Raw genomic sequence first — 13,114 nt, 5'->3', positions numbered from 1 at the left:
TAAAAAATATATATATTTCTTTTTTCTGTCTCTACACAAATGCACGTGTGTGAGTATGCACACACACACAAACACTGATGGGTTGTTTTGCTGGAGATCCCAATATATCATGAAACTGAACACTTAAAATAGTGAGATGATAAAGTGTATGTTGTGTATTTCACCGCGAAAATTCCCTAAGAACTTTTATGATGCAAAGATGTAGGATAAGGACACTAGAAAAGTCAAGAAGAGAAAATCTAGAAAAATGTCAGTGGAAGCTGTGTACGATGCAAAAGGTTCAAAATTTTTTATTCATAAAAAATTCATACAAAACTGAATTTCAGTTTAGTTTCAACTTCAGTTCCCACTTTAAATAACCTTTTCTCAGTGATAGTGAGAACAATAAAAACCACCCACATTTGTTTACAAACAATGCACTTCTAATACATAAGAAAGCCTTGCTTATTTTTATTTGATGTCATTCCTTTGCACAAATATAGTAAAAAATATATTTATGAACTTAGTGAAAATTCATATAAGAATACCTGTAGGATTTCTTTTATATAAAATTCTAGAAAATGTAAACTACCATGCCTACCTGGAGATGGCAACTTGGGTAGGGTCGGTGCTAATAGAAACTCTGTAAGTAATGGACATGTTCATTATCACAACTTTGGTGATAGTCCCACTATGTACACCTATGTGAAAATACAGTTTACAATTTTAATAAATGAAATTGAGTATGCTAATACCTCAGTAAAGCTATTAACATATATGTTCCATATAAAACCAGGATCTCTTGTTTCTCTAAATGTCATCATATCAGACAAACTTGTATTGACAATCAGCACCTTTCCCCATGTTTTAGGCAGATCAGTTCTGATTCCTTCTCAAGACAGAAGAAAATGCTGACAAATGCTTCAACATGGGGACATTATTCTAAGGTAAATAAGCCAGCTGCAGAGATGAAAAAACGTATGATTACACTTACGCAAAGTATCCAGAATAATCAGATTCATAGACAAGAGTGTAAAACAGAGTTAGACAGGTAGGGTAGGGAGGGAGAAGAGAGAGCTGTTGTTTAAGGGGTACAGAGTTTCATTTTTGCAAGATGAAAAAGAATTCTGGAGACTAGATATTAATTTTTAAACACACTACACCGAACATTAAAAGGTAGAGGGTAAAGTTTGTTACATATGAAAGTAAAAGTTGCTCAGTTGTGTCTGACTCTTTGCAGCCTCATGGACTATACAGTCCATGGAATTATCCAGGCCAGAATACTGGAGTGGGTAGCTTATCCCTTCTCCAGCAGATCTTTCTGATCCAGGAATCGAACTGGGGTCTCCTGCATTGCAGGTAGATTCTTTACCAACTGAGCTTTCAGGGAAGCCCTAAGGTCGCTCAGTCATGACCAACACTTTTGCGACCCCATGGACTATATAGTCCATAGAATTCTCCAGGCCAGAATACTGGAGTGATTAGCCTTTCCCTTCTCCAGCAGATTTTCTCAACCCAGGGATTGAACCCAGGTCTCCTGCATTGCAGGCAGATTCTTTACCAGTTGATCCACCAGGGAAGCCCAAGAATACTGGAGTGGGTAGCCTATCCTTTCCCTAGCAGAGCTTCCCAACCCAGGAATCAAACTGGGGTCTCCTGCATTACAGGTGGATTCTTTACCAGCTGAGCTACCAGGGAAGCCCAGCAGTTAGATATGTTTTACTACCATCAAAAAAAAAAAAAAAAAGACGTTCTCAGGGACAGATTAGAGCAACTTGCTAATCTTTCCCCATTTGCAATACTGCCTCTGGTGTGAACTTTTTGGTGCTGAATGAGGTCGAAGTTTTGGCAGAACACATGTCCGTAACTGCTGCCCTAAGGCTTTTCTCCGTTGTGAAATCACTGACGTGTAATTGGGTTGTTTAAGCTAAAAACTTACATTCACTGAAAAGGTTTGCCTCTGGTATGAACTCTTGATGTCTAAAGTGGGGAGCTGTACCAAAACAACTTGCCATGTTCGCTGTACCCAGAAGTGAACATAGCCCAACATCTCATAGGGGCTTCTCCAGCAGCTATGAGTTAAGGAGTCTGGAGTAGTAACTCCTTTACCATAGCTTTTGTATCCAACCAGTCCATTCTGAAGGAGATCAGTCCTGGGTGTTCTTTGGAAGGAATGATGCTAAAGCTGAAACTCCAGTACTTTGGCCACCTCATGCGAAGAGCTGACTCATTGGAAAAGACTGATGCTGGGAGGGATTGGGGGCAGGAGGAGAAGAGGACGACAGAGGATGAGATGGCTGGATGGCATCACGGACTCGATGGACGTGAGTATGAGTGAACTCCGGAAGTTGGTAATGGACAGGGAGGCCTGGCGTGCTGCGATTCACGGGGTCGCAAAGAGTCAGACACGACTGAGTGACTGAACTGAACTGAACTGTACTTACATGGTCTTTTGTTTTTTAATTGAAGCATAGTTGATTTACAGTGTTTCAGGTATATATCAAAATGATTCAGTTTATAAATAAAATTCTTTCCCAGATTCTTTGCCATTATAACTTATTACACGATATTGAATAGTTTCCTGTGCTATACAGCAGGCCCCTTCATAAGGTCTCTACCACTGAACTCTCTGCTTCATGAGGTTGGAGTTGTATCTAAAGAGTTCCCCACATTCACAGCACTCATAGTGTCTTCAGTGTGAATCTTCTGGTGATGAACAAGGTGGGACTTCCTAATGAAGGCTTTGTGACATCTGCTGCACTCATAAGGCCTTTCTCCAGTATGGATTTTCTGATGCTCAACAAGTATATGCTTGTGGCTAAAGGCTTTCCCACATTCTCTGCACTCATAAGGCCTCTCTCCAGTGTGATTTCTCCAATGTTTAATGAGGTTGGAGTTGTACCGAAAGAATTTCCCACATTCACTGCACTCATAAGGCCTCTCGCCACTGTGGACTCTCTTATGTCTAATGAGTCTGCAGTGGTACCTAAAGGCCTTCCCACATTCACTGCACTCATAAGGTCTTTCTCCAGTGTGATTTTGCCAATGTTTAATAAGTTTGGATTTGTACTTAAAGTATTCCCCACACAAGCTGCACTCATAAGGCCTTTCTACAGTATGAACTCTCTGATGTCTAATGAGGGTGGATGTGTACCTAAAAAATTTTCCACATTCACGGCACTCATAAGGCCTTTCTCCGGTATGAACTCTCTGGTGTTTAATGAGTGTGGAATTGTATCTAAAGAACTTCCCACATTCATTACACTTATAAGGCTTTTCTGCAGTGTGAACTCTCTGATGTCTAATGAATGTGGAGCTGTACCTGAAAAACTTCCCACATTCAATGCACTTGTAAGGAGTTTCTCCAGTGTGAACTCTCCCATGTCTTATCAGTCTATAGTTGTACCTAAAGAATTTTCCACATTCTCTGCACTCAAAAGGCCTTTCTCCATTGTGCTTTCTCTGATGTTTCATGAAGTTGGCATTGTACTTGAAGAATTCCCCACATTTGCTGCACTCATAAGGCCTTAATCCAGTGTGAACTCGCTGATGACTAATGAGCGTGGAGTTGTACCTAAAACATTTCCCACATTCACCACACCGAAAAGGCCTTTCTCCAGTGTGGATTCTCTGGTGCTGAACAAGGTGAAATTTTCTAATGAAGGCCATCCCGCATATGCTGCACTCATGAGGCCTTACTCCAGTGTGGATTTTCTGATGCTCAACAAGTATCTGTTTTCGGCTGAAGGCTTTCCCACATTGAGTACACCTGTAACCACTCTGTTCATGACCAAAGGCCTCCTGGCACTCAGTGTCCCCATGTGGCTGCCCCACACCATGAGGGGCCAGCTGCTGCAGAAGGCCTGTGCTGCCTGGGAAGGGCTTCCCACTTCTGCTGCAGGTCAAGGTCCTCTCTCCTGTGTGAACACTGCTGTTGGTCACAAATGAAGGGTGCCCCTCAGCCCTTCTGCAAAGTTTGTCTCTAATCTCCTTCTGGTGCTGGAAAAGGTCTGCTCCACAAATGTACAGTCCTTCATCACGGTACATTCCATCATGCTCAGGCAGGGGTAAAAGGTCTCTGGAGAGTGAGCCACACATGTCACTGGACTGGGCCTTCCTGAAGGATGGATCTGGCTTTGCAGTCCTGACCTCTGACATCACTATAGAAACACCTTGCTCAGAAGAGGCCTCCTCACCCTGGGCTCCATGCCAACAACCTGTAACCAGATAGATGCTGGTAAAGTGCATGTTGATTTTGATGGAAAGGACAGCCCCATCAGAAACATGCGTGTCACACACACCCAAGACCAGAGCCAGAGAGAAGAAGATCTGCTATGCAGAGATGGACCTGGGGAGCTCCCATGATGAGACAGTCCTGTCAACAGGTAAAGACTCAAGGAAGAGTTACTCTTTCAGTCCATTCGGGATGCTATGATAAAAAGCTGACTGGCTTATAATGAACAGAAGTTTACTTCTCACATTTCCAGAGGATGGAACCCAGAGATGTGTATGCATTTTTCTAGGTCACAGACTTCTCATTGTGTCATCACACATGGTGGAAGGAGCCTGGAAGCTCTGTGCGGTCCCCTCCTTTTTTTTTCTTTTAATCTATTGGGCTGAGCTGCATATCATGTGAGAGCTTAGTTCCTTCAACAGGAATCTAACTCAGGCACTTTGCATTGGAAAGGAAGTCTCAGTGGGGTCCCCTTTTAAAAGGGCATTAACCTCATTCTTAAAGGCTCTGCCCTCATGACCTAATCACCCCAAACACCCCATCTCCTAATACTGCCACCTTGGGCATGAAGTTTTCAACATATGGAATGTGTGGAGACACAAACATTCAGACCGTAGCAGGCCTCCGAATCATCCTGTGCAAAGGGCCTCCACCACACCCATGGCTATGGGTGACAGGTGAGCACTATGACAAATTTGGTGCCCAGACCGTGAAACATCTGATACAAAGGAGATGCTAAAGTTCTAGCACTACTTAAGGATACATACATGCAGACCTCAGGACATCTTACACATAGAGCAGTGATATGGAACATGTGACAAGCGAGGGTCACATAGGTGTGGCTGCAGGGTGACAGAAGAAATAAAAATTGAGAAAGAAATGGAAGAAACGAGGTATGGCCAGCGGTCATAGCATCAATCAATGGTGAACACACAACAAGTTCCCAGTTCTGACATAGCACCATTTCCCAGGACCTCACACTGAGCTCGGGTACTTCTGAGTGTCTCCTGCCATACATGCAGTAATGACCACACTGTCAAGCACCCAGGGTCCTCCCTCCGGCACCAGGTGAGCACTGATGTGGCATCAGAAAGATGCCAGTCCTACGTGAAAGACAGAAAAAGGAGAGGCCAGCATATGTCCAGAAATTCAACACATCTGACATGCTAAAATTCTATCAGCTTCACAGGGGAGACTGCAGAAGCAATAATGGTCCCAAAATTCGTTTCTTGGTTAGTGCCTGAAAGAAATGTCAGCAAGAGGAGGGGAAGGCCTGGGGCAACAAGGGTCCAAGCATCTAGTCTGATCACCTACCAGGGACAAGCCAGGTCAGAGGGGGTCTCAAATAAAATTTAGATTTCTGACTCCTGAGCCCTGTCGTGCAAGTTCTCAGAGTGGAAGAGACAGGGCTCTGTGGGGAGAACAGTGACACTGTACACACGGTCCAGCCCCAGCACCAACAGCACACATACCAGGAAACCAGGAAAGGAAGGTCTCAGTGTGGGGAGCACAGAGCTGCCCCTGGGCAAAGGGGGAGAACAGAGTGCAGCCCAGAACACTGGGTGAGTGTGCAGAGCTTACCCAGGGAGGCCACGAGTGCCAAGTTCTCTGTCATCACAGCATGGTACAAGTGTCTCTGAGCTTCATCAAGGAGGCCCCACTCCTCCTGGGAGAAATATACAGCCACATCCTCAAAGACCACACAGTCCTGCCAAAATCAAAAGAGTCTGGTTCATGAACAGCTTCTTGTTTTAACTCAGTTTTGTGGATTCTGTATTTATCTATTTGCCATCCATTAATTACAGGGCTAAAGATAAGGCCAAATTTGTTCACATCTCCCTTGCTTCCAGAGCTCATACTCTGAACCAACTCCTGAACTAACTCTCACTCACCAGGTCAGTATTTCCCCTGCCCTAAATCAGCCCAGAGCCAGGTACCAGACAGGTAGAGACAGCTCCCGTACTCCAGGTACACAGAATTATCCAAACTAGTCATCCCTAAGCCTTCTGTCCAACCCTCCCCACATTTCCCCTGAAAATCCAAAAAAGGCTCTGACCACTGGTTTCCCCAAACTGGTGCTTGCACCTGCTAACCAAGTATGGTGATTCCCCACATGACCCTGGGTTATACAGTGTGCCTCCTCTCAGGAAATGTAAGCAATGAAACTTTCTTGAAATGTCATTGGCCTCTCTGTGTCACCACTCATCACCACCCACTCACTTCCACAAGTTAATATCCTCTGGGAACACCCACTGATGCACGTCCCTCTCCAGGACCTTCACCCTCCCCCACGCATCTGTCCCCCCTCGGCCTCCTCCCACAAGTCCCACCCTCAAGATACGTCCTAGGGGCATCAGTGCGTGCTCTCTCCTCATGACCATGGATCCCTGTGTCCAGTACACAGCAGAAAACAAACCACCACGTAGGCTGTGGACTGCCATGCATGGCCCTACCCCTCTCCTGTTGGATCCCTCCCCCAGATGCTGACCCTCAAACAAACCCAGATTTGTCCTTGTCTTTATAAGCCCAGTGCCAAGGCTCAGGGCCAATCGTTCACTCCCCTCCTCACTGCCTCGCACTTGTAGGACTGCACCTTCCTGACAACTCTGACCCCTCCATGGTGACAGCACCACGCCCACCCCACCACAGACACCACAGGCCCTTCCTTCACCTCCTTACAGGGTGCTCTGCACATGGAGTCCAGGCAGTGAATGTCAAATGCATCCAACATTTAATGCAGCCAATCCTGCCCCTGAACACCAAAGTCCTCGAAGACCAGGGCCCACCCCAAGCCCTGGAGGCACACCCCAGAAGGGCTCCCCACAGGGCCCTGTCTTTTGCTTCCTCTCTAGCCATCCCGCCTACATGAGACCTCATGTCCCCTTAGCTCTCTCCCTCTTCTGCACTGCAAGGATTGTCCCACAAGCAGTCAACACCTTCCTCTCTCTTCACATGAAGCCCAGGCACACAGACCTCCCCAGTCACATTCCCACTGCACCCTAGGTCTAGAGACTCTCCCAGCGAATCCTTTTTCCATCCTCAACATCTATCTTCTGTCTGCCCTGGCCTGAAGACTTTCTCACACCTACACCCTGCTGTCACACAGACACTTTGCTTCCTCATCTGTCTTGGTGATGCCTATCACAACCACCCAGGTATCCAACCCAGAGACCTACTACCCAGGCCCTTCATCCTCACTCCTTGTCCTCTAATGGCATCCCCACCACCAACTAGAAATGATACTGCCTAAATATTATCTGCAACTTTATCCTAGTCCAAACCAAGGCTCCTATGCCATGGCTGTCTCCACCTTGGACCCTTCCCCTGAAACCCAGATGCTGTGTGAAAGTGATTCCCTGGGGTCCCTCCCCCAGATGCTGACCCTCAGACAAACTCAGGTTTGTCCTTGTCTTTATAAGCTCAGTGCCAGGGCTCAGGGCCAACTGTTCACTCTCCTCCTCACTGCATCTCATTTGTGGGACTGCACCTTCCTGATAACTCTGGGATACCTCCCCTTGGGAATCTCTGGAACATCTGTAACATGGACAAAAACTGACTCTTCTTATTCCATTTGGAAATTCTCCCTACAACTAGAGCTGCTTCCTCATTTTAGCTGATGAGGTACTCATCCTTCCTAACAAAGCCAGAAACTTGGGGTCTTCCCTGATTCTTCCTATCAGCCTACCTCCTTGAGTACCTCATTCTCCATTACATAAAATATGGACAACACATCATTGTAAACCACCTAAATATATGATATTTAAAATATATGATAAAATATAAAATATGACAAAATATATTCAATTTAAATATATGATTTTTAAAAAATGGGCAGCTCTATCCCTACCTTCACAGCCACCACTCAGGTGTAGCCCCCACAAACATGCACATGGATGCAGAAATTCCCCTCATATCTCCCAGCCTTCACATACACTTAGTCTGTCTTCTACTCTGCAGTCACAGGGAGCCTATTAAAATCTGAGACATGGCAACTTCCTGCTCTGCTTCAAACATTCCCTACCTGCCCTCAACCTGAGGGTTAGAGAATCAGGACCTCAGGCTATTGGCCAAGGCCTGATACCTGTGCATCCCTGTCTCGGCACCCCACTCCCACCAGATATGACAGAACCAACAGTTCCCTGCATATTCCACCTCAGCATCATGTGCAACTGTCTGGACATTTTAAATCCTGTGGCCAGGGCTCCCTGCCACACCTTCTCCCATCAGCTGTCAGCAATGAAACTGCTGACAAATCTATAACACAGGACTAAATATAGGATCCTGGGCATGGTGAGAGCACATGGTCTACAGATGCAAGACAGAAAATAGGGATAGAAGCCTTGCGACACCGCCATTCCTCAAGGGCATATATATCAGGATGATAAAACTATCAGGTTGATAATTATGACTCACCTGTACAGGACTCATGAGCATCTCTACCACTGCCATAGGGCTCTGGGGGAAGAAAGAAGTCATGAGACATGGACAACAGTGCTAGAATCCTGCAACAGAGTTGGACCTCCACCCTTTCCTAGCCTTGGTTTAACAGGATCTCTGCCTGTCAGTCTAAGCTCAGGCTTCCCTGATAGCTCAGTTGGTAAAGAATCTGCCTATAACACAAAAGACCCTAGTCTGATTCCTGGGTTGCGAATATCCCCTGGAGAAGGGAAAGGCTACCCACTCCAGTATCCTGGCCTGGAGAATTCCATAGACTGTAGAGTCCACAGGGTTGCGAAGAGTCGGACACGACAGAGCATGTCAGAAACCAGTACTGCCTCTTACCAGGTGGCCCTGGAGAAGGACTGAGCCTCCCTGAACTCGAGACAAAAGAAAATTCTACTGAAGATAAGAATTATTCCAACCTCAGAAGACTCATATTGGTATCTAATGTAAGGAGGACATACCATGTATCAGCTATGACTGTCCATAAGAACAATAGTTTTATATGTATTTTCAGGCAATTGAAATGGTATAGTTTTGAAATTTGGGGTCTTTACATTTTTTTAGGATCTCAGATGTCATACATAAAACTTTACCTTGTAAGCAAATATATAGAGGAAAAGCAATGACAAGCCAATTACAAAGTGTTCACAAAGATTTAACCGAGTGAACAGGCTCATTTCTAATTGCCAGTGTGTGTATTTAGAGGAATATTGATTAATTCTTGGTTAATTTTCATACATTCTTAAGTTAATGAGTTATTGGGAGGGGCTGACCAGGCAGGTCAGCTACTAGTCCATTCAGCAAGCAGGCCTACTCAATAAATAATCCTCAAAAGGGAGCTTGCTGGGAGCCCTTGACTAAAACAGAGTCTCATCCCTCGGGCCCCAAGCGATGGGGTGAGGGGTGAGGTGGGTCTAGGACTCACTGGCCCCACCAGCCTGGTTGACCTTTCCCTCCTTCCATCGGGGAGGCAGTGAGGGTCGGGAGTCTGCCAGTGGAGAATCCACTCCAGCATCCACAGCAGGCTCCAGAGAAGCGAAGCTCTTTACCTTGAAGACACAGGCCAGAATCCCTCCTCAGGCAGGTATGCTCTTTCCTGGAAGGAGCATCAAGGATGCCTGCACCCAGCCTTCACGTCCTGCCCTCCTACTCTAAGCCCTCCCCTCCCTCACCACAGAGCCCATCTCAGGCAACACGCTTATGACCCTCCCTCCTCAATCTGATTCCCACGCCATGCTGGGCCAGTCCACATTCTCCTGGCAACACATGGAGCATCAGAAAGTCCTGTAGACTCTACTGAAGAAACCTACCCAGTCTTATCCCATCTCCAATGTCCCGCTACCTCCCTGGCCCAGCCTCTCCCCAAATTCCTGCCTCCATTCGCATTATTTTCTCCCAACTTCTAACTCTAGACACGGTTCTCCCAGTCCCAACGCCTTCACAACAACCTTCCATGGCTCGCACCTGCCCAGGTTGCCATTTCAGGTGAGGCACTCCGTTCCCTTCTGTCACAGAAAAAAGTGACCCCAAGTTTCCCCGAGGCTGCCGACTAGGGGAGGATCTGCAAGCCCTGCACCGTCGCCCACGAGGGAACTCTCTCCCTCACCCCCAGCCACTAGCTGAAGGGCGACCCCTCACAAGGCAGCCCTCAGTTCTGGACGCTGGGGCTGACCGGCAGGGACCTGAACGGGCACCCTTCCGTCCGGATCCGGGACTCGGAGTCGGGCCAGGTGGGGGCCCGGGAGACGCAGCACCCACCTGCGCCGACCTCGGTCACTGGCCGGTGGGAAGAGCTGGGCCAGGAGATGCGGCGAGTGGGGCGGGAAGGCGGACACCGCCGACAACTACGGGCTCAAAAGGCCTCAGAGCCCATTGTGGATAGCGGAGACAACTTGTCTCCTCTCGCTTTTCCGCTAGGTCACCTCACCCCTCAGCGGGCTAAGGCAAGGCCCAAAGCTGGTGAACAGCCCAACAGCCTCCCGAAGACTACAGGAGAAAACGCCGGAAGTCCCGCCCCAAACGCAGTGCGCACGCACACACGCGTGCCTCTGTAAGCTTTCACTGGCTCAGCCACAGCCGCCTCGCACCGTACAGGCTTCTGGGTGATGTAGTTTCCGCTGCCACCACACTTGCCTCTGGTCAGAGCAGAACTCACTTCCCTTTTTTACCCCGGGCTGAGGGAAACCAAGTTCTCAGGCTCCAACGATGGGACGGAGTTTCGCTTGCTTTTACAAGGGATGCACTCTGATTTCTGGAGAGCAGTCTAGGAAATTCACAGAAAGTTTCAATTCAGTTCAGTCGCTCAGTCGTATCGACTCTTTGCGACCCCATGAATCGCAGCACGCCAGGCCTCCCTGTCCATCACCAACTCTCGGAGTTCGCTCAGACTCACGTCCATCGAGTCGGTGATGCAGAAAGTTCGCTGCTGCTAAGTCACTTCAGTCGTGTCCGACTCTGTGTGACCCCATAGACGGCAGCCTACCAGGCTCCCCTGTCCCTGGGATTCTCCAGGCAACTCACTGGAGTGGGTTGCCATTTCCTTCTCCAAGGCATGAAAGTGAAAAGTGAAAGGGAAGTCGTTCAGTCGTGTCTGACTCTTCGCGACCCCATGGACTGCGGCCCACCAGGCTCCACCGTCCATGGGATTTTCTAGGCAAGAGTACTGGAGTGCGGTGCCATCGCCAGAAAGTTTAGGGACCTCTTATTTCAGAATGTGAAACAGAAGTTCAGTTCAGTTTCTCAGTTGTGTCCGACTCTTTGTGAGCGCATGAATCGCAGCACCCCAGGCCTTCCTGTCCATCACCAAATCCCGGAGCTCACTCATACTCACGTCCATCGAGTCAGTGATGCCATCCAGCCATCTCATCCTCGGTCGTCCCCTTCTCCTCCTGCCCCCAATCCCTCCCAGCATCAGAGTCTTTTCCAATGAGGCAATCTTCACATGAGGTGGTCACAGTACTGGATGTTCAGCTTTAGCATCAGTCCTTCCAAAGAAATCCCAGGGCTGATCTCCTTTAGAATGGACTGGATGGATCTCCTTGCACACCAAAGGACTCTCAAGAGTCTTCTCCGACACCACAGTTCAAAAGCATCAATTCTTTGGCGCTCAGCTTTCTTCACAGTCCAACTCTCACATCCATACATGACCACAGGAAAAACCATAGCCTTGACTAGACGGACCTTTGTTGGCAAAATAATGTCTCTGTTTTTCAATATGCTATCTAGGGTGGTCATAACTTTCCTTCCAAGGAGTAAGTGTCTTTTAATTTCATGGCTGCAATCACCATCTGCAGTGATTTGGAGCCCCCAAAAATAAAGTCTAACACTGTTTCCACTGTTTCCCCATCTATTTGCCATGAAGTGATGAGACCAGACGCCGTGATCTTCATTCCTGAATGTTGAGCTTTAAGCCAACTTTTTTACTCTCCTCTTTCACTTTCATCAAGAGGCTTTTTAGCTCCTCTTCACTTTCTGCCATAAGACTGGTGTCATCTGCATATCTGAGGTTATTGATATTTCTCCCGGCAATCCCGATTCCAGCTTGTGTTTCTTCCAACCCAGCGTTTCTCATGATGTACTCTGCATAGAAGTTAAATAAGCAGGGTGACAATATACAGCCTTGACGTACTCCTTTTCCTATTTGGAACCAGTCTGTTGTTCCATGTCCAGTTCTAACTGTTGCTTTCTGACCTGCATACAGATTTCTCAAGGGGCAGGTTAGGTGGTCTGGTATTCCCATCTCTTTCAGAATTTTCCACAGTTGATTGTGATCCACAGAGTCAAAGGCTTTGGCATAGTCAATAAAGCAGAAATAGATGTTTTTCTGGAACTCTTTTGATTTTTGCATGATCCAGCAGAAGTTGGCAATTTGATCTCTGGTTCCTCTACCTTTTCTAAACCAGCTTGAACATCAGGAAGTTGACGGTTCACGTATTGCTGAAGCCTGGCTTGGAGAATTTTGAGCATTACTTTACTAGCGTGTGAGATGAGTGCAATTGTGCGGTAGTTTGAGCATTCTTTGGCATTACCTTTCTTTGGGATTGGAATGAAAACTGACCTTTCCCAGTCCTGTGGCCACTGCTGAGTTTTCCAAATTTGCTGGCATATTGAGTGCAGCACTTTCATAGCATCATCTTTCAGGATTTGAAACAGCTCAACTGGAATTCCATCACCTCCACTAGCTTTGTTCATAGTGATGCTTTCTAAGGCCCACTTGACTTCACATTCCAGAATGTCTGGCTCTAGATGAGTGATCACACCATCGTGATTATCTTGGTCATGAAGATCTTTTTTTGTACAGTTCTTCTCTGTATTCTTGCCACCTGTTCCTAGTATCTTCTGCTTCTGTTAGGTCCATATCATTTCTGTCCTTTATCGAGCCCATCTTTGCATGAAATGTTCCCTTGGTATCTCTAATTTTCTTGAAGAGATCTCTAGCCTTTCCCATTCTGTTGATTT

General features: G+C 47.0%; 1 protein-coding gene across 2 annotated transcripts; it reads right to left on the bottom strand.

The window, feature by feature from the left end:
• Window positions 1-268: 268 nt before the first annotated feature.
• LOC120871799 (zinc finger protein 548-like) lies at window positions 269-10,702 on the bottom strand. 2 transcript variants are annotated; one of them, XM_040251755.1, is made up of 4 exons: window positions 10,415-10,702; window positions 8,627-8,668; window positions 5,795-5,921; window positions 269-4,196 (listed from the first exon to the last, which is right to left on the bottom strand). In XM_040251755.1, exons 2-4 carry the CDS (start codon window positions 8,660-8,662, stop codon window positions 2,614-2,616), a joined length of 1,746 nt encoding a protein of 581 aa, XP_040107689.1. In that variant the 5' UTR covers window positions 8,663-8,668; window positions 10,415-10,702; the 3' UTR covers window positions 269-2,613. The 2 variants fall into 2 exon arrangements, with proteins under 2 accessions (XP_040107689.1, XP_040107687.1); XM_040251753.1 differs by lacking the exon at window positions 10,415-10,702 and having other exon boundaries at window positions 8,627-8,835.
• Window positions 10,703-13,114: the final 2,412 nt, after the last annotated feature.

Source organism: Oryx dammah, unplaced genomic scaffold (genome assembly GCF_014754425.2).
Source record: "Oryx dammah isolate SB20612 unplaced genomic scaffold, SCBI_Odam_1.1 HiC_scaffold_13, whole genome shotgun sequence".
Lineage (NCBI taxonomy): Eukaryota > Metazoa > Chordata > Mammalia > Artiodactyla > Bovidae > Oryx > Oryx dammah.
Note: the sequence above shows the minus strand (reverse complement) of the source record. Positions and strands in the feature narration are given on the sequence as shown.